Source organism: Nothobranchius furzeri, chromosome 15 (assembly GCF_043380555.1).
Source record: "Nothobranchius furzeri strain GRZ-AD chromosome 15, NfurGRZ-RIMD1, whole genome shotgun sequence".
NCBI lineage: Eukaryota > Metazoa > Chordata > Actinopteri > Cyprinodontiformes > Nothobranchiidae > Nothobranchius > Nothobranchius furzeri.
In genome coordinates, this window is record NC_091755.1 from 28,288,913 (window position 1) to 28,307,101 (window position 18,189).

The 18,189-nt window shown below is 42.0% G+C and overlaps 1 protein-coding gene across 1 annotated transcript; it reads left to right on the forward strand.

Moving 5' to 3' along the window:
* The first annotated feature begins 1,058 nt into the window (after positions 1–1,058).
* On the forward strand, positions 1,059–17,828 carry slc6a17 (solute carrier family 6 member 17). Its single transcript, XM_015967738.3, has 12 exons — positions 1,059–1,406; positions 6,141–6,531; positions 9,275–9,432; positions 9,948–10,074; positions 10,491–10,672; positions 11,447–11,557; positions 12,269–12,510; positions 12,607–12,799; positions 12,959–13,151; positions 13,236–13,395; positions 13,537–13,699; positions 13,839–17,828. The coding sequence occupies exons 2-12, from the start codon at positions 6,237–6,239 to the stop codon at positions 14,199–14,201; spliced, it is 2,187 nt and encodes a 728-aa protein (XP_015823224.1). The 5' UTR covers positions 1,059–1,406; positions 6,141–6,236; the 3' UTR covers positions 14,202–17,828.
* Positions 17,829–18,189: the final 361 nt, after the last annotated feature.

The following is an 18,189-nucleotide window of genomic DNA, read 5'->3' on the forward strand; positions in this document are numbered from 1 at the left end:
AACCATCATATGATCAGTGGTTGCTATGGCAACGGATCCCAGTAGCCAGCTCTTGGAAAGTGAGTCACATGACTGAATTGAAGGAGACAGGAAGCATACTGTTCATGCATGTATAGCAGTGGTGTGTGTGTGTGTGTGTGTGTGTGTGTGTGTGTGTGTGTGTGTGTGTGTGTGTGTGTGTGTGTGGGTGGGTGGGTGGGTGGATTTGTCTACTAACATTCTGTGAGCTAGCAGATCCTGCAGCAGATCCTGGGAATGTTGAGTGAAATGAAATTTACAGGAGCAGCATTTAGACACTCCTTAGAATAATTACATTGAAAAATCAGGATGTATTTTAATCAGACTGCTGCAGCGAATATGAGGTGCTGATTATAAACTACACTTCATTAAAAGCTACACTTGGCCACATTTAGCTTCTCATAATAAAAAAAATTGGAGTTAGTTTTTTTCCCCATATTTGAGTTTGGATATTAGAATGCTATTAAATCATACTGTTGAAACGAAAACAGTGCTGTGGTTAAAAGCAATAAACATACAGAACATATAAATAGCCCAATAAAATAAAAGCGAGGTAAATATCCACTCTCTGTGTTCCTTTAATAAAATGTGAGACTTTCACTCATCAACCTGCAAGAACACTGGGGATCCGACGGAATGAATCTCACACAATGGCACGCTATTACCCCAACTTTATTTGATTGGGCAATTTTTGTTATTGGAAGTATGAATGCGCAGGCAGCCAACAATTCAGATCAAAACCACAAGATTTTGATTCTAATGCGAAAATCCACAAATTTAGTGTCAGAAAGAAAATTACTTTGCCACGTTTTATTCCAATTTATTTTAGTGCGCACTGGTGTGTTTTTAGTGAACAACATTTTATTATCTCCAAATCTAAAGCGCTGAGAGCACTTGGAGGGCTACCTGCGAGCAGCGCTCTAACACATGAACACTGCAGATGTTTTTTTTGTGTGTGTGTTTGTTTATTTTTATTTATTTATCTTTGGTGATGGATCAGCTGCTGACGTGCGCACGGGCGAATGAGTCAAACCTGCGTCAGCCTTCGTCGTGACTTGCCATAGTAACGTCCTCAAGTCACCACAGCACGACCGTCACCACGTGGAAACCAGCTGTTCCAGCAGGTCTTCTCTGCAAACACCCATCACACAAACGATGGCGCGTTTCTTTTAATCGCCGCGAGTTGGAGAGATTTTAGCCCTCTAACTTGTGCCATGCGCTGAGCTCCTGCGTCAGACTTTACGCACCACCGTGCGCCCTGTGTGACTGGAAGCTCTCCGTGATTTCACATCCAGAGATGCTGCATGCTGAGACTGAATGAACATGCATGCAGGATTTAAACCGCCACACTGAGTCTCAAAGCCATCCTGCTCTCTGGTTATTAAAAGGTAAGAATTAACCCTCGTTTTGCCAAATGTTTTGTCGTTTGAACGGATTCGATTTACGGTGTTTGAGTCGTGACGCGCAGCGCCGCTGTGTTGATGATGAAAAATGAGCTTGTGGTCACTTGATGGAGGAGCGATAGATGCTCTGAAACGACGTCGCCGCAGCTCGAGCGTTGCTCATTAATCCTCCGTTTTTGAGGTCGCGTGAGGCGCGCTCATATCATCACAGATTACTTCCTTTTCACACTTTGCACCAAATGTGCAGTTGTTAGGAGAATGCTTTGACCTTGACAGGCGTCAGAGGTTGTCTGGGGCATGTGGTCTGACTGGTTGGCCATCAGGTGCAGATTACTCCTGTCCTCACATAGTGGATCAGAGCTAAACAACATCCAGCTCCTTCCAGATTTTACACTGACTCCATTTTCTGTCTGGAAATGTCTCAGATCTAAAATCTCCAGATAAGACATGTTGCCACAGTGACAAACCATCAGTTTCAGCTTCCACTTCTGCCACAGCTGTTTTTTAAATCCATCCTTCACGGGGGATGTTATTTATGTACATTTGTGAAAATGGGGGGAGATCCAGGCCGCCACCAGTGCTGCCATGTTTCAGAAAGAGCCTATTGCTTAGCAACCACACCGGATAGAAGTAGAGCAAAGCTTTATGAAGAACCTGAGCTGTTGCGTCATCAACTCCAGAGTGTCTGCAGAAAGTTTGTGATTTAGGTGCATGATCACACATCTGCCTTGTGGGAGGCAGCATGTACACGCCCTCAGACCCTCCACAATAACAGTCACAGAGATCTACACACTTGGGCTCTCTGCAGTGTGGTTTGCATTTCTGCAGCATTAATGTAATGCATCTGAGAACTTTTGCACTTTTAGTTGAAAAGATTTTGTTTCTGGAAGAATATTACAATTTAATTAAAATGATTAAAACGTTCATTCACATCTATTGCACCTTGTTTGCTGCGTGTTTGAGGGTGAGCCTGCAGTTGTAGGCTGTTGTGTCGTGACTGTGGAGGAATGTAGATGTGCGTGCAGCTTGTTAAGCCTTTTGAAGGACTTTTGGGCCAGACAGCATGCAAACCTTCTTAAGAGGTTAACACAAGTTCAGCTCTGATATCAGTCATCTGGATTTTTTTCTTTGCAACTAAAGGTCTTGTCTTCAAATCAGAAACCTCACACTTTAGTCTCTGCCTTAGAGCAGAGACGCTCGTCCCACACAACCCAGCACGGTTCCTGTTTTCAAAGTCCCGTCTCACACTTCTGTAGCTGCTCTTTTGGCATTGACCATAAGTCATCTGTGCCAAGTTTTGTTCTGGTGACCTTTAATTAATTGGTTTATGCAGGAAATGCCAACTTTCTGACAGTGTTTTCATGTAAAGTTCAAACTATAGTTTTTTTTTCATTTTAAAGCTCAGAGCTATAGAGGTGGATCATGCAAAATGTTGTTGCAATACATTCTCAGCTTTTTTGCATCTTTTTGTTTTTTGTTTTGTGTCACTTTGCAAGTTACTGAAAGCAGAAGTAAAGAGTTTCCAAGGTAAAAACTCACACTAAAGGAAAAATATAACAGCGCATTCAGAAATTTGTAAACAAATATTAACTTTTTAATCTGCAGAGGAATCACAATCAAATCTGAGTAACTATACCTTATTCAAATAAGCACAAAATAAAAAAAAAACATAAATGAAAGTGAATAAAAGTTACGCTGTATTCAGACTTGTGCAAAGTGCGGCCCTGGTGCCTTTTGAGGCCCTCAGCGTGGCCCCCACTAGCATTTTACTCCAGCAGGCTGTTGATGTGGATGAACAGTTTTTATGATAAGATCATGCTTATTATGTGCTTACGTGTTTAAAAATTTCCCATGAATTGATTTAACATTCTTTAAAAAAACAGCTACCTGTTTTTGTTTATTTCTTAGTGTGGACATTAAAGGTGTGGTTCACTCATTCAATCGATACATTTGCATTGGTCTCTAGTGCCTTAAAGCCCGGATCACACTGTGCGATTTTTGGTCGTTGCACAGGATTGTTCATGTCTCACTGTGAGAACTCCAGAAAGGTGTCCCACTGTACGGCGCAAGATTTCTGTGAGGCAGACTGCACAACGTCTCTCTCCAGCAGGACACGCTACGTCATGAGCGCACCTCCCGAAGCATACGTCACTAAGCAGACCACTAACCAAAACAAAGATGAAAAGATAAAAACACTTCTTTTGGTGTCAGTTCATGACCCACCTCATCTTCCTCATGGAGGAAGCTTCGGTTTTAAATCCCTCGCTTTGGCGTCAGACTCCGGCTGCGGGGTCTCCTTTTCCTGTCTTCCAACTAAACAGTGATCTGTCTGCTGGTCATTCATCCTTCTCATCCTCCTTTATACACAAGAAACCACTAAACTATAGCGAAGTAACAATCTGTCGCAGATCACTGCAATATCTAAACTTTTGCTGTGAATTCTGTCTCACTGCTCCGCAGCTCCGCTCCGTGTGACAGCTCACACCCTCTGTCGCGGAGCGCAGCTTCCTCTGTCCCTCTGCAGCAAAACGCTACTGAACCATCCTTATCAGACGAATATGTGAAATTTCCACAAACAGCAAAGGGATCTCTTATTTTTGTGTTTATTTTTTATGTCCGTGAGCTCATCTCCTCTCAGCTCTCACAGATCAAATAATCATATTTTATCTGATGGTCTAAAAAGGTAGTTTAAGTATTTTAGTATAACTCCGGTTTAACTTGCCCTACTAACAGAAGTAAAAACTGGTGTGTAGTATATAATCCGCATTTTATACATAAATTGAAACTGAACCTCAGAGAGGCGGAGTCTTGCTGCTGCGGCGTCCCAAAGGTGTGTTTTCTCTGGTCGGTTGCAGACAGGAATCGTAGGTGTTCAAGCATGCTTGTAGACTGTCGGAGGCTGATTTGGCTCGTGAGATGGTTCAAAAAGCTGTCGCAGGGTTGGTCAGGATAGACAACCACAAATGGGGGGGGGGACGACAAGTCCGCTGGAGGAGAAAGTAGCTTTAGACGGTTTTGGAGTCTCATTTCCTGACATTTGGACAACTCATCTCTGATTGGATAACAGCAACACGGCTCTACCGCTGACTCAGTTTGCTCTGCAAAGTTGATGTTTTATCTCCACAAAGAACACAAGCCTGAAGGAGTTCTGCTGTGTGGTGGAGTTGCTAATGCCAATGGTTAGCTTCTACTAGCTGAGACGTTCTCTGTTGACTCCTGAACGCTAAACTAACAACAGCCTTCTCCGTCGTGAGTCAACCAGTGAACCACCGATTAGTTTGTGTAATTTTGCTGTTTTGTAAGGAACAAGTTGTAACCAGTTTACAATGTTTGATTGTTGAAAAATGTTTTTTATTTGGAAGGTCACACTTTTCATTTTGAAATGTGAACGCTCCATGGATGAAAAGTGAAACGTCTTCACAAACAGCTGAAGACGACCTGTAGTTTTTCTATTTTAACCCCTCTGCTTTGGCAGATTGTCTTCACAATCCAGCATCGCCCATCTGAAAGCTGACATAAATGCCATTGTACGTTGACAGAACTGGGTTTCAGTGTAAGCTGCAGGTGGAGTTGGTTCAATTTCAGCTCCTTAAGACAGAATTTTCTCCCTGTGCATCAGTGACATTTCTCTGGGTGCTGTTTACACCCACAGACCAAAATCATGCATGTTAGGCTATAATAATTATAATTATAAATAACTGTATTGGTAAACAATGACCAATGAATTTGACTTAGCAAATGTTTGTAGAGTTTGTGGAGCTTTACTAATTAGTTGATTTGAGTTTTTCTGTTCCTTTTCCAAGTGTCATACTCATTTAAAAGTGTAAAAATTCAATCATCCTTTCTGCTTCCTGCTGCATTTTCCACATCCAGCTATTGATGTGTGTTACATTTAGAAGCCTGGCTTATAAAAGAGATGTGGTTATGATTGTTTACCTAAAGAGTACAAAGCTAAATCAGTGGATTACTGATTTAATCGGTTAATGAATGTAAAATCCTCATGTCTGCAGCACAGTACAACCTGATGCAGCTGCCTGATCTGCATCATTTACCCTGGAGGATGGTGCATGAGTGTGTATTCCTGCTATGGGTTAACACATGACGGAAAACACGAAGGAAACAGATATATTCATCTCAAAGCAGAAATACATCATTACAGCATCATTAGCCCTCCTGAGATACAACGATCCAGATGATTAAAATAAGTTGTGGACAAGAGGCTGATGGGAGAAAAGGACACTAACAGCTGATTCCATTTCTGGAGACGTCGTCCTACAGCATGCTGCTCACGTGACTCCGCTCCAGCATAATAGGCTCTGCTGTGAAACGGGTTGTAATTCAATAGGAGTTTCATTGGATTACAGAAATACCTCATGGCTGCTGTTTAGTTACAGTCCACCTTAACAGTTGAGTGTGATACTTCCTTAAATGATCAGATCTTGATTAATGGATTCTTTTTAACTCAATAAAAAGTACAAATAAGGGCAAATCTAATGAAATATTTGGTGTTTTTGTATCTTATAAGACTTAAAAATAGTCAAACATTAATAAAAACAAGCAGCATGTTAAAGAACGTTCTGTTTAGTTTTTTGTCTCGAATTTTTCAGAGTTTTTGTCAGAAAGTTCTTCTGTTTTCTTTATTTACATCAGAGTTTATTTAAAGGAAACTAAACGCAGAAGATCAGGTGTAACATTTACATTTGAATTCCTGCTTCACAGATTAAAGACAAGCACACGTTTCCTCCTCGCCTCCTCCCCAGCCTCCGCTGTACCTCCCTCCTCATCCTCTGAAGGAGCTCTTGTGTGTAAGCAGCCATGCCAAAGAACACCAAGGTGACTCAGCAGGAGCACAGCAATGAGCCGGTCACCGAGTCCGTGGCGGACCTCCTGTCCCTGGAGCACCCCATGGATTATAAAAGCAGTCAGATGAGTATGGGTCTCAGTCCTGGATCTACTTTGCCAGGAAAGTCCCTTCTCCCCGAGCAGGACCTGGAGGATGGACGGCCTGCATGGAACAACAAACTGGAGTACATCCTGGCCCAGGTGGGCTTCTCTGTTGGTCTGGGAAACGTCTGGAGGTTTCCCTACCTGTGCCAGAAGAACGGTGGAGGTAGGTGGACGACGGTGTTTGTTTTAGTAATTTGCTGCCCGACTGAGGAAACCGTGATGGATATTTTTCCTGGTTTACCCAAGATGTGACATTAACAGGATGAACCAAATAAGTCTAATTTTTTATTTACGGCTGAAAACCCTTTATTCAGATAAGATTTGTGCGTCTCTGGGAACTGAAGGCAGGTTATAGTTATAACAAAAATCAAACCCACAAATAAAAACACCCCTTTTGTTACCCCCCCCCCCCCCCCCCCCAGCAAAATAAGTTAAAGAGCAAGTCACCCCTTACAAGAAGCGTACTTCACTCCCACTTCATGTTTGAAAAATGCAACAAATGCTGTTGCCTAGCAGACCGAGAGGGTGGAGCCACTAACAAATACACACACTCACGACATTGTGACGTCATAATCTACCAGTTTACATCATAGCATACTTCTTAGCCAATAGCGGTGGCAGATTAAATTCAAATGTAGTGAAGAGTTTTTACCCGACAACGGCACAACACTGACAGTTTCAGGCAGAAAATTTAAATTTTAACTAAAATGCACTAAAGTGCAAAACTATTGACTACACATGTCTGCAGCACAATTAGACACGCATTTATATAGTTTATCAGAAAAAAATAGTTGATTCGGGGGTGACTTGCTCTTTAAACACACCGGACAGGAGTAAACACCTAGCAGGAGTGTCAGTGTAAAGGGATGAAAGGCTGAGCAAACAGTGCCTCTAACGCGAGGGTCTGCTGAGAGATACAGAGAACCACCGATGCTCACATTTTCTTGAATGGGGAAAATATCATGTTTTTATCATTTACAAATATTTGAGAGATGTTTTTGCTAAAATGCTATTATTTAACCATCTAACTCTTAATTTATATGCTTATTATCATCTTTCCTAAAGACCCCAGTTTATTTAACTCATACAAAAAACAAATAGTGAATGAGTTAAACTAAAACCAACCAGACAGATTCTCTGTTATTGAGGTTGTAGCGATCCTACGAGTCTTGACCTAATCTTTCATAAAGAGCCTCGTACATAATCCCACTAATGGAAATCTACACCTTCTGACTGAACCAGTTTAACCAGTGAGAAAACTTTGCATTTCATTTGCTTTTATCAACTTATTACCAGTGATTAGTGGATCAATTCTGGGCCATTTTGATGTTTGTGCAGCCCCATTTATACAGGAAGCTCTCAGAACAAAAAGGGGCTGTTACAGATCTGAAGTGAAAAGTTCAGAAAATACATTTCTGAACTCATCCCATCGGGTTTGGAACCACTGGACTCCGGATGTGTTTACAGTGCTGCAGAGCGAGTTGCTCCAAGAAGGTTTGGGTTGTTGAAATTCTCTAGTTGACCAAACATCTGGGAGTTTGTTTTAGATCAGGACAAGAATTAACAGATTAGGAGACTGTAGAAAAGTCAAAACAACTTTGGACTGTTAATTTATTTACTTCAGGTCCATTCTTGTTCTGTGTTTTGGATTTCAGCATCTTATTGCTGTTATGATCTGAAGAAGGTGGGGTGTGTGGATGAATATGTTTTTAAAAAGAAAGCTAATTCTTCATTAGCTCATTTTCTGCTATTTTCTGTTCCTACCAGCTGATTTAGTCAGAGGCGGAGCTTCAGCTCGATTACATTTGCTACCAGGTTGTTTTCTAGTCTTTTTTGTGTTTAAGTCGCTGTTTTCTCCTTTTTATAACCTTTTATTACACAGACAATCATTTAGCTCACACATCTAAGCTGAAAACAGCCCTGATTTATAGATTATTTCAATCTATAAATCAGATAGAAGATTCTGTAACTTGATTCCTTTTAGATACGAAATATAGCCATTTATATTTTTGGGGCGAGTAGTCGAATTACTCACATAACTTAGTTTTATTATGTCATTTGTGTCAGCTGCTGGAAGCTTGTCTAGAGTGTGACAGCCAACAAAACGTCCCTTGTCTTTTCTACTTTCAGTTTTTAATTAAATGGTCATTGAGAACCATATATTCTAAAGTTAATCGTCATAAATAGGTTTACTCTTAGCCGGTTCTGCCAAAAAATTTCATTCTTTAAAGTAAACTGTGAAAAAAAATGTCCCAGGAAGTGTAAAGATGCTTCAATTTATTTTGCAATAATATAATTATGATGCAAATTTTAATTCAAAGCAGGATAAACAACAGTAAAAGTCAGAATATAACAAAATAACTCCACAACAAACACAAAAACAGGCAGAAGCTCTTCTTGTGGCTGCAGCTCTGAACACAAACGTGACAATGAGAGACGTTCTGTGACGCTGTTCCTTCTGTCAGCTGAAGATAAAATCTGAATTGTTACCAGTGTGAGTAATATGTGTCCAGTCGGGAAGCTGGCGTCTCTCCTTATGGCTGCTCTTCACTCTCAACCAATCATCTCTAGTTTGGATGCTTCTGTCACCATGGTGCCTCTTCACTTCCTGACGTACGCAGGCCTGGATCTGGCTTGCTGTCAGTGCCCGCCGTCTGTTCACTCCCATTCCCCATCGTCTGTTGAAGAAAGCGGGTCACATCTGACCAAGTGACAAATAAAAGTTTTAAATACAGAAAAGTGAAAATCAAATATCAGATTTGTGGGCAATAAATAAGAGTTTGGAAGTGGAGGAAGTAGGTTGGATTCTAAACATAAAATCTCTGTCCTGCTGCTAGTTTAGAGTTATCAGGCCCTTTAAAATAAATCCAAACATTTGGATTTAAACTTCCCCTCTTTTGTTTCAGGAGCATACCTGGTGCCCTACTTCATCCTCCTGCTTCTTATCGGCATTCCTCTGTTTTTCCTTGAGCTGGCGGTCGGCCAGAGGATCAGGCGGGGCAGCATCGGGGTGTGGAACTACGTTTACCCTCGGCTGGGTGGTATCGGGGTCTCCAGCCTCATGGTAAGTGTCATTAACATCAATCACACACACTTTACAACATGGCACAAGGGTGACATGTTCGGCATGAAAGTCTGATCATATACAGGTATATATATATATATATAAGCCTTGATTGCTGCTGCCGTCTGTCCCATTATCAGCCGAGGTAGTGACCCATCATGTCCCCATCTCATTAGCATCGAGTCAGTCAGCAGCTGAGTCTCTCACTGCACCAGTCTCTCTCAGCCTCACTCTGATTTCATCAATCTAATGCAAACCAGGGGATGAAAGCGTCCTGGCCGGGGGCAGTGTGGCGTGTGGCAGCTCAGATGAGGCAGAGGGAGCTTTAGCGGCTATAAATACCACCTCTTTGAGGATGACAGCCTTGGCTGCTGAGAGCAAACAGCTCAATAATTCATATGCACTCTGTCTTAAGTTGTGTGCCGTGTGCCTGAGCCCTGACTCAATACAGTGTGTGCTGTCCTCTGTGTTTGTGTGATTAATGGCAAATGTTTCCTCGTCTCATTTCTCCTCAGGTTTGCGGTTTTGTCGGCCTCTATTATAACGTAATCATCGGCTGGAGCATCTTCTATTTCTTCCAGTCTTTCCAGTATCCTCTACCTTGGGCTGAGTGCCCCATCACGAGAAATGGATCCCAAGCCAGTGAGTAAAACACTAAATGAACTTGAAGGGTAAAAACTGCACAAAGCAAATGTGTATAGTACTCAAAACTCTAAAATGTGATGAGATGCAGACGCACAGGCAATCTAAAGCTGCAGAATGTTTCTGCTTTCTAGCAGCTTGCCTCTCTGTGGCTCTGTGGGTCAGGCAGCAGCGTCTCTGCAGGCTCCTAACAGAGATTTATTTGTCCCTTTGGCTGGGTCAGCTCTGCTGAGAGGCTTGTTATTTGGTGTGAGCCAGCTGACGGAGCTGCAGCCTGGTGGAGAGAAACAAGAATTCTGACCCAGTAAATCAACTTTAAATAGAAATTAAAGTCAGATTTGATGTGTGGTCAGTCGTACCCTAAATGATAGCTGATTGTGAAAGATTATGAGTGATTTTTCCTGCTGCTGTTGCAGTTGTAGAGCCAGAATGTGAGAAAAGCTCAGCCACAACCTACTTCTGGTACCGCGAGACTCTTAACATCACCAGCACCATTGATGACACCGGCGGCCTGAACTGGAAGATGACCCTGTCCCTGTTGGTGGCCTGGATCCTGGTCTGCCTGGCCGTCATCAAAGGCATCCAGTCCTCTGGAAAGGTCAGCACCAGGGCTCAGCCTCCAAATTGTTAAAATCAACTCATTCATTTTGTTCCACATCACAGAACCGATATAAAGTAAATCCTTTCAACAAAAGCCTTTTGTTTGATTCATCCTGATCAGAGAGACTTTGCTTCACAGGCAAAGGTAAAATGTTAAGCCTCTCGTCTGCACGTGTCTATTTTTGGATTTCATCTATATTATGGAAGTCAGAGACATGCAACATTAATAAGCTTTAACTGAGCCAAGAATAAAAACCGGTTCATGATGTAGATGGGTTTGCTTTTATTTATTTTTTTACTCAGGCGAGAATCTCAACATCTTTTTATTCTTGGTCCAAACTCTGAGTCATGCAGCTCAACATCCAGCCTTACGGAACAGGAAAATACTCCACTCTGAGTCAAAGTCTGACATAGTTTTAAAACAACCTGATGTAGTCCAGCTATCGGAGTCAAAGCTGAAACCATTCTCTGGTATTCTGAAAGGTTTTTTTCTTCCTTTTCAGAACTCTTTTCTGCATTTGCAGGATTTCACAGATTTGGTGTTGAGCAAACACAAATGCAGAGCTGGGACTCATCCAGAGTGTGTGTGTGTGTGTGTGTGTGTGTGTGTGTGTGTGTGTGTGTGTGTGTGTGTGTGTGTGTGTGTGTGTGTGTGTGTGTGTGTGTGTGCGTGAGTGTGTGTGTGTGATTGCACTTGTGCCTCCATGTGTGAGGTCTCAGCGTTTCCATGGCAACACCGTTTGATGCACTTGACTGTCCCTGTCTCTTTTAGGTGATGTACTTCAGTTCCCTCTTCCCGTATGTGGTGCTCTTCTGTTTCCTGGTCCGAGGCCTGCTGCTGAAGGGTGCCGTGGACGGCATCGCTCACATGTTCACGCCCAAGGTGAGAGGGCAGCAGTAGGCGTTTTATCAAAATAAGTCAGGAGCAACGTGGGGACATTTTAGCTGCTGGCCCAGTGGAGTTCAGGGACATGCTATGAGACAAAATAACCATACTTGCTTCCCTTGGATAAAAAAAGTCCCTTTTTCAGATAGAAGTTTAAAAAATTACAGTATTCATCAATGAGACTCATTCATTCACAATAACATGTAGCTGCTGTCTGTGGTGTTGTGCATTAGGTCAGTGTCTCCCTCTTGTGGCGTATGTGTCTACCACCCACTCAGAATTACAGCGTTCTCTCTGCTGTGATGCTGAAGCTCAGTCACAGCATTTTGCTGTATTTTCTCTTCAGGATGAAAGCCAAACAAGCAGTTTAGAACGATTCTTCATGCGTACATGAAGAAAAGACTTGAATTCAGTCTGAAAGTCATGCCTCCTTACAGGCAAAAACTATGTTGATAACACTTTTCCATCACAGAGACAATATGAAAGTATTTGCCTCGGTGCCGTTTTACTACTTCAGATAAGTACTGATGAAACTGAAAGCATTTATCAATGCTTAGGCTCGCCCCTTAGCAGGGGGGCTCCTAGCTTGCTGTCAGGGTGGCACTGGCCCACCCTAAACACCCACCACAACCCCAGATAGACATTTAAAAATAACATATTAAATATCAATGTTGGTTTCCACTTCTATTCTGCTTGTTTTCTCACCAGCTGGAGAAGATGCTGGAGCCACAGGTGTGGAGAGAAGCAGCCACGCAGGTCTTCTTCGCCCTGGGTCTGGGCTTCGGAGGCGTCATCGCTTTCTCCAGCTACAATAAACGAGACAACAACTGCCACTTTGATGCAGCGCTGGTTTCCATCATCAACTTTGTCACCTCCATCTTGGCCACCTTGGTGGTATTTGCCGTGCTGGGCTTCAAAGCCAATGTCATGAACGAGAAGTGTGTTGTTGAGTGAGTACGCTTTTCAGAAACAAAGTCTACCAGATTTTCATTCTTATTTGATTTTAACAACTGTCGTTGTTCTCCGTGTCTCTTAAACTTTTCCAGGAATGCGGAGAAGATTCTGGGTTACCTGAATTCGGGTGTCCTGAGCAGAGAGCTGATTCCTCCTCACATCAACTTCTCCCACCTGTCAGCTCAAGATTACTCAGAAATGTATGGAGTCATCCAAACAGTGAAGGAGGACAACTTTGCCCAGTTGGGTCTGGACCCGTGTGCCCTGGAGGATGAACTGAACAAGGTCTGTGGAACAAACTTTGAAACATTTATAATCTGATGTTTTCTGATTGCTCTGCTAAGGATAGTTGAACTTCAGCGAAAGCACTGAGACTCTACGGTCCTTTTAATGAGTTTAGGTCCTCCATTATTAGTTAACCTGATGACTGTCTTCGTCCTGTAGGCGGTACAGGGCACTGGCCTGGCCTTTATCGCCTTCACAGAAGCCATGACCCACTTCCCCGCCAGTCCCTTCTGGTCCGTCATGTTCTTCTTCATGCTGATTAACTTGGGCTTGGGGAGCATGATCGGAACCATGACCGGCATCACCACACCCATTCTGGACGCTTTCAAGGTCCGCAAGGAGATCCTGTGTGGTAGGTTATGATTCTTGGTAATCCGGGTCAGTCATGTGTTGAGATCAGAGTTTTTACTGGATGATGTTCTCTTCTGTCCATCAGTGGTTTGCTGTGTGATCGCCTTCCTGTTGGGCTTGCTGTTTGTGCAGCGTTCAGGGAACTACTTTGTCACCATGTTTGATGACTACTCCGCCGGTTTGCCTCTCACAGTGGTGGTGATCCTGGAGAACATCTCTGTGGCCTGGATCTACGGCACCAAGAGGTGATCTGGACTTGGAAAGCTTTCTGTTTTCTTTCCATGTATCTACAGTTGCTTAGCTTTCCTCCAACAGAAATGTTTGTGGTTCAGGAAAGATCTTGTGGCTTTGTCCTGACTCTTTCTCCTTCTAATTCCTTCCTAAAGGTTCATGCAAGATCTGGAAGACATGCTTGGCTTCAGGCCGTATGCTTTCTACTTCTACATGTGGAAATATGTGTCGCCTGCCATCTTGGTGGTGCTAATTGCTGCTACCGTCATCGAGATGGCCATCAGTCCTGCAGGATACAACGCCTGGGTAGAAGCTGAGGTCAGTTTTTAAGATGTCCAAATACAAAAAGGGATATTTTCACAAACCATCAATATTCATGCATTTACAACCAAATGTCTCTCTTTCCCTCTACTTTTCTTTTTCTTGTTTCCTTCATATTTTTTTACAATCCTTTTAGGGCTCAGAGCGTTTCCATAGTTACCCTCCCTGGGCTTTAGCCATGGCTTACGCCCTTATCGTGGTTGCCATGCTGCCTTTACCCATCATCTTCATCGTCCGCCACTTCAACTTGATCTCAGACGGCTCAAACAAGTTGTCCGTCTCCTACCGTAAAGGCATGATGAAGGACATCTCCAACCTGGAAGAGCAGGACGAGCAGCGCTTCATCCTCAACAAGAACCCCAGCGAGGCTCCCTCCCCCATGCCCCCCCACCGCGCTTACCTGGGCCCCGGCGGCACCCAAGAGATGACCAACACCAACTATGGCACCAGCACCAAGACGGGCTACCAGAACATTGGCTCGCCCGAGTCTGAGCTATGATCAGCTGAGCTTGTGAAACCAGTAAGCTCCGCCCACATTGAAGAGAGGAAGTAAAGAGGCTTGCAGCATTAGTCACACATTAACCCCCAGAGATAAAGTCATCTAGCCCTGTCTCTGCTCCATCACTTGTGCAGAGGCAGGGAGGATAAACACTCAACTCTGGCCGAGGTTAATGAGTGTCTGGTGCTGTTCTGTTGTTCTCTGTGTGTTTACCAGTGTGTGTTTTTTCTGGTTCATTTGAGAAGATTGTTAAATGTGGCAATAGAATGGAAGGAGAATCAAAAAACACATATCTGATCAGTATGAGATCATCTCTCATGTAAAGCATCACAAAAGCATCCATAGCAGTATGTAGTCGACGTTTCAGATCCATACTTTTACTGTGCCTATCACTCATCAGCAATAATCTGTGGCTGCAAAGTCCTCACAGAATGTCAGATCTCCTTCTAGCTCTATCCCCCCACAGATGTACATTAGAAACCTGTATATATAAGTAGTGCAATAGTCTCAGACATCACTTTTAAGTCATGCAGAATGATGAGCAGCAGCTTTGACTCCAACCTTAACCTGACACAGAAGCACAGACCGTTTTAGACCATCTCTGAGCCTTAAAACAGAATAACATTTATTTTAAACAACCGTTTGGTAAGAAGGGCCATGGAGTTGTTGCCAGCAGACCAAGACAGAGCTTTTTAACGTCAATCAGTCACTTTGATCAGCCTGTTTTAATGAATGCCTTAGAAGGGCTGGGTGTGAATCGCAGATGCAGAGCAGAAAGGAGCTTTGGATAGAACAAGACTGCACACACACACACATGCATGTCGGTGTGTTGTCTGCTGCTAAATGAGACCTCCTTGTGACCTGGTCTGTTTAAAAATAGATCTGTGTAACCCAGGGAAAACCATGGCAATGCTCTGTAGAAACAGACACCTAGCTTTGTCTGCTCCTGCCAGAATCCCTCACCAGTCTCGTCTTGGTGTATTGAGAGGTGGTTCACTGCCATGCTGTGCTGTGGATCAGTCATAATTCTTGATGTTTAACATTTGTACATTCCTCTAATTGTGAGCACATCATGCCATCAGCACTACAAGCTACACTTTTATGTCTTTTAGTGATCCAAAGTGTGAAAACAAAGCTTTTTCTTACATTATTTATATTCTTGTATGACAGTGAAAATGTACTGTGATTTAAATGTTTGGAGTAAGCAGTAGTATATGGGTTTAACCACTAGGTGTCGCTGTCGGGCAGCAGTGACACTGATTTCTTCTTGGCCCCACCCTGAGAGGCACCGGTACTTGAGACTGGGCAGAAGTGGAGGAAGCTCAGTCAGCCACTGTTTGGTGCCTGAACAGCATCTCTGTTATCTGTTTGCCTTATGTTTCTGTCATTTTATGCTTATTATTTTCATTTGTGTGCATTTGAAGCAAAGTTTTGTCTCAGTCACTTGAGCACTTTAATTAGGTACAGACCCTGGAGTTGTTTGTTAAGCACAAATTTGTTTCAAATTAAGACAAGGGAAATTATTGATTTATATGAAGAGGAGAGAAGTGGATGATCACTAAAGGCACAAAGGGAAATCTGTAGTTTCTTATCATTGTGAGAAAATTCTGTTTTAATGGAGGGTCGTGTTTGCTTTTAGGAAGGGGAAAATTTCCTAATTATTCATCATCATTGCGTTAAATCTCTAAACTGTGACTTTTACATGCAGAGTTCTGACGTGATGAATTTTTTAACTCATAATTTTAACTTTTTTTTCATAAATGTGAATTTCTACCTTAATAATGAATCTTTACAAAAATATGATGGCATAGAAACGTAGAATTAAAAAAATAATTCACTAATGATTGATTTTAAGCACAATGTTGTAAATCATAATTAATTCTTCCAAATTAATCAACATATAACACATAATTAGGACCTTGACTCTAACAAATGTGACTTTGCATGTTTTGATTATGATTTTTAAGCTCACAAACATAATCATCATCATCATCATCATCATCATCACAATCTTAAAATTATGACGTGACTTATTTTTATCTCATGTGGATTTAGGCATTTAGGTTTTTTCTTTATACCAATTATTTTTGGTACATTCCTTTTCTGTTAAGTTTGTTGCACTATGCCCCAGTTTTTATTATGAGGCCATTAAACAAAAAACCCTAAAATTTATCATTTTCCCTGACATGTTGTTTTCCAGCATCCCCATAAGCACACAGGTAAAAATAAGCATTACAGCCAATTTAAGTACGTGTACTGACTGTAAAAGCACAAAAATTAGAATAACTAGTATATTTTAATTACTAACTTTAAGTAAATATCTAAACTAATCAGATATTTTTCACAATTAGTCAAATTTGAAAATCAAATGTTCACATGTTTCCTATAAAAACACGACTGAAGCACCAATCACAGATGGCTCATATAGTGAAGTGTTTGTGCACAAATAGCAGCTTTTGCGTGGCATTAAAGCACATTTTCGGAAAGTACAGAACCAGCAGCACACGGGACATGTTATTTATTGGTTTTTGTGGGATACCGTAGGAAAACTTAAGGATCAGGTTCCAAGAGGTCACTTTTGACAAAGCTGCAGAATAAAAGGCACCACCATTTTCAAGCAGCATCTGCTTAACTGGAGCACAATCACAGCCTGGGAGCTTTATTTCAATGTGCTACATCTTTTTGATGTTGCAAAAAGATTCATTTTAACCAAGACAAATTAAAAAATCTCCCTGATCATTTTTAAACTCTTCTGGAAACTCTCTGCTATTACTTTCCTGTAATTATTTGTCCCAAAAACAAAAACTCCAACTCCAGGGTCTCCCCGTCTCGTCCGTCTCTGCTGTGTCGCCAGACAACTTGTAGATTTTACCTGAGTTCAGACACAAAGTCGATTTATTTCAGCGTGCAGATAGTCTTTATGTGACCAAACAGATATATTTATAGTATTTAAGAGGATGTATTTAATCTGTACATATTGATGTACATTCTGATAAATTCACACTGATTATCTATTTAGTGAGAAAGTGGCTGACAGGGTGTAAACTTCAGCTGTAAATAATAATTGTATATTTTCAGATATTTTTTTGATTCTTGTAAAGTTGGTAATGTTTCATTGGTGTCTGCTGGTTTCAAGTGTTTGTGTGTGTGGTTGTTTTTGGTAAAATAGCTGAGCGCCTGTGTGTGTGTGTGTGTGTGTGTGTGTGTGTGTGTGTGTGTGTGTGTGTGTGTGTGTGTGTGTGCGTGTGTGCGTGTGTGTGCGTGTGTGCGCGTGCGTGCATGTGTGTGTGTGTGTGTGCGTGTATGCGATCCTGTGTGTGTGCAGAATAAATGTACTTGTAGGTTTTTGGTGTTTGGCTCTGTGTTTTTCTCCTCCTTCAGTGTTGTGTGCTGCTTATCTAAACCAGTACATGTTGTTGCCGTGGAGTGGGACCACTAATGTAAAAAGCAATCTCCTCTCTGTGCTTCTCACTCGAACGGCGTCCAGCACAAAACTGGAAACACATTCAGGAAGAAACGTTTGACTGTAAATGATAAGATGGAAAGCTTTGATTTTGGGCTGAAGAGAGACGACGTGTAACGACACAAGAGTGGAGATGATTAAAGTAACCACTTTGATTCAACAGACAGGGGGTGTGTGTCTCCTTTATTGTCCCAGGATTTTGTTCCTTTTGAGATTTTGACAAAACTTTAAATGTATAGATTTAAGGGAGTCATGTATGCTTCAAACCACACTTCAGAACAGGAAACAAGTCCTTTAATAAAACTCTACACAACCTGAAGGACCGATGAAATAAGAAACACACAAAACTAAACTGAATACTTCACTGTAACACGTCTAACCGCTCATTTTTTTCATGAGTCTTGTGTTGTAATCCTGATTTCACACCATCTGTTTGAATTCTGTTAGGGTCTGCGGCTCCAACTGGATAGTTTTGTCACGTTGCAGCAAAAAGATTCCCGACTCTGAGCACCAATCGTAACTTTT

Excerpts from the sequence above, each read along its gene's own strand:
- slc6a17 (XM_015967738.3), top strand. The coding sequence starts at position 6,237 with ATGCCAAAGAACACCAAGGTGACTCAGCAGGAGCACAGCAATGAGCCG. Across the intron at positions 10,075-10,490 it reads GAGAAATGGATCCCAAGCCA|TTGTAGAGCCAGAATGTGAG; the intron begins GTGAGTAAAACA and ends CTGCTGTTGCAG. Across the intron at positions 12,511-12,606 it reads AACGAGAAGTGTGTTGTTGA|GAATGCGGAGAAGATTCTGG; the intron begins GTGAGTACGCTT and ends AAACTTTTCCAG.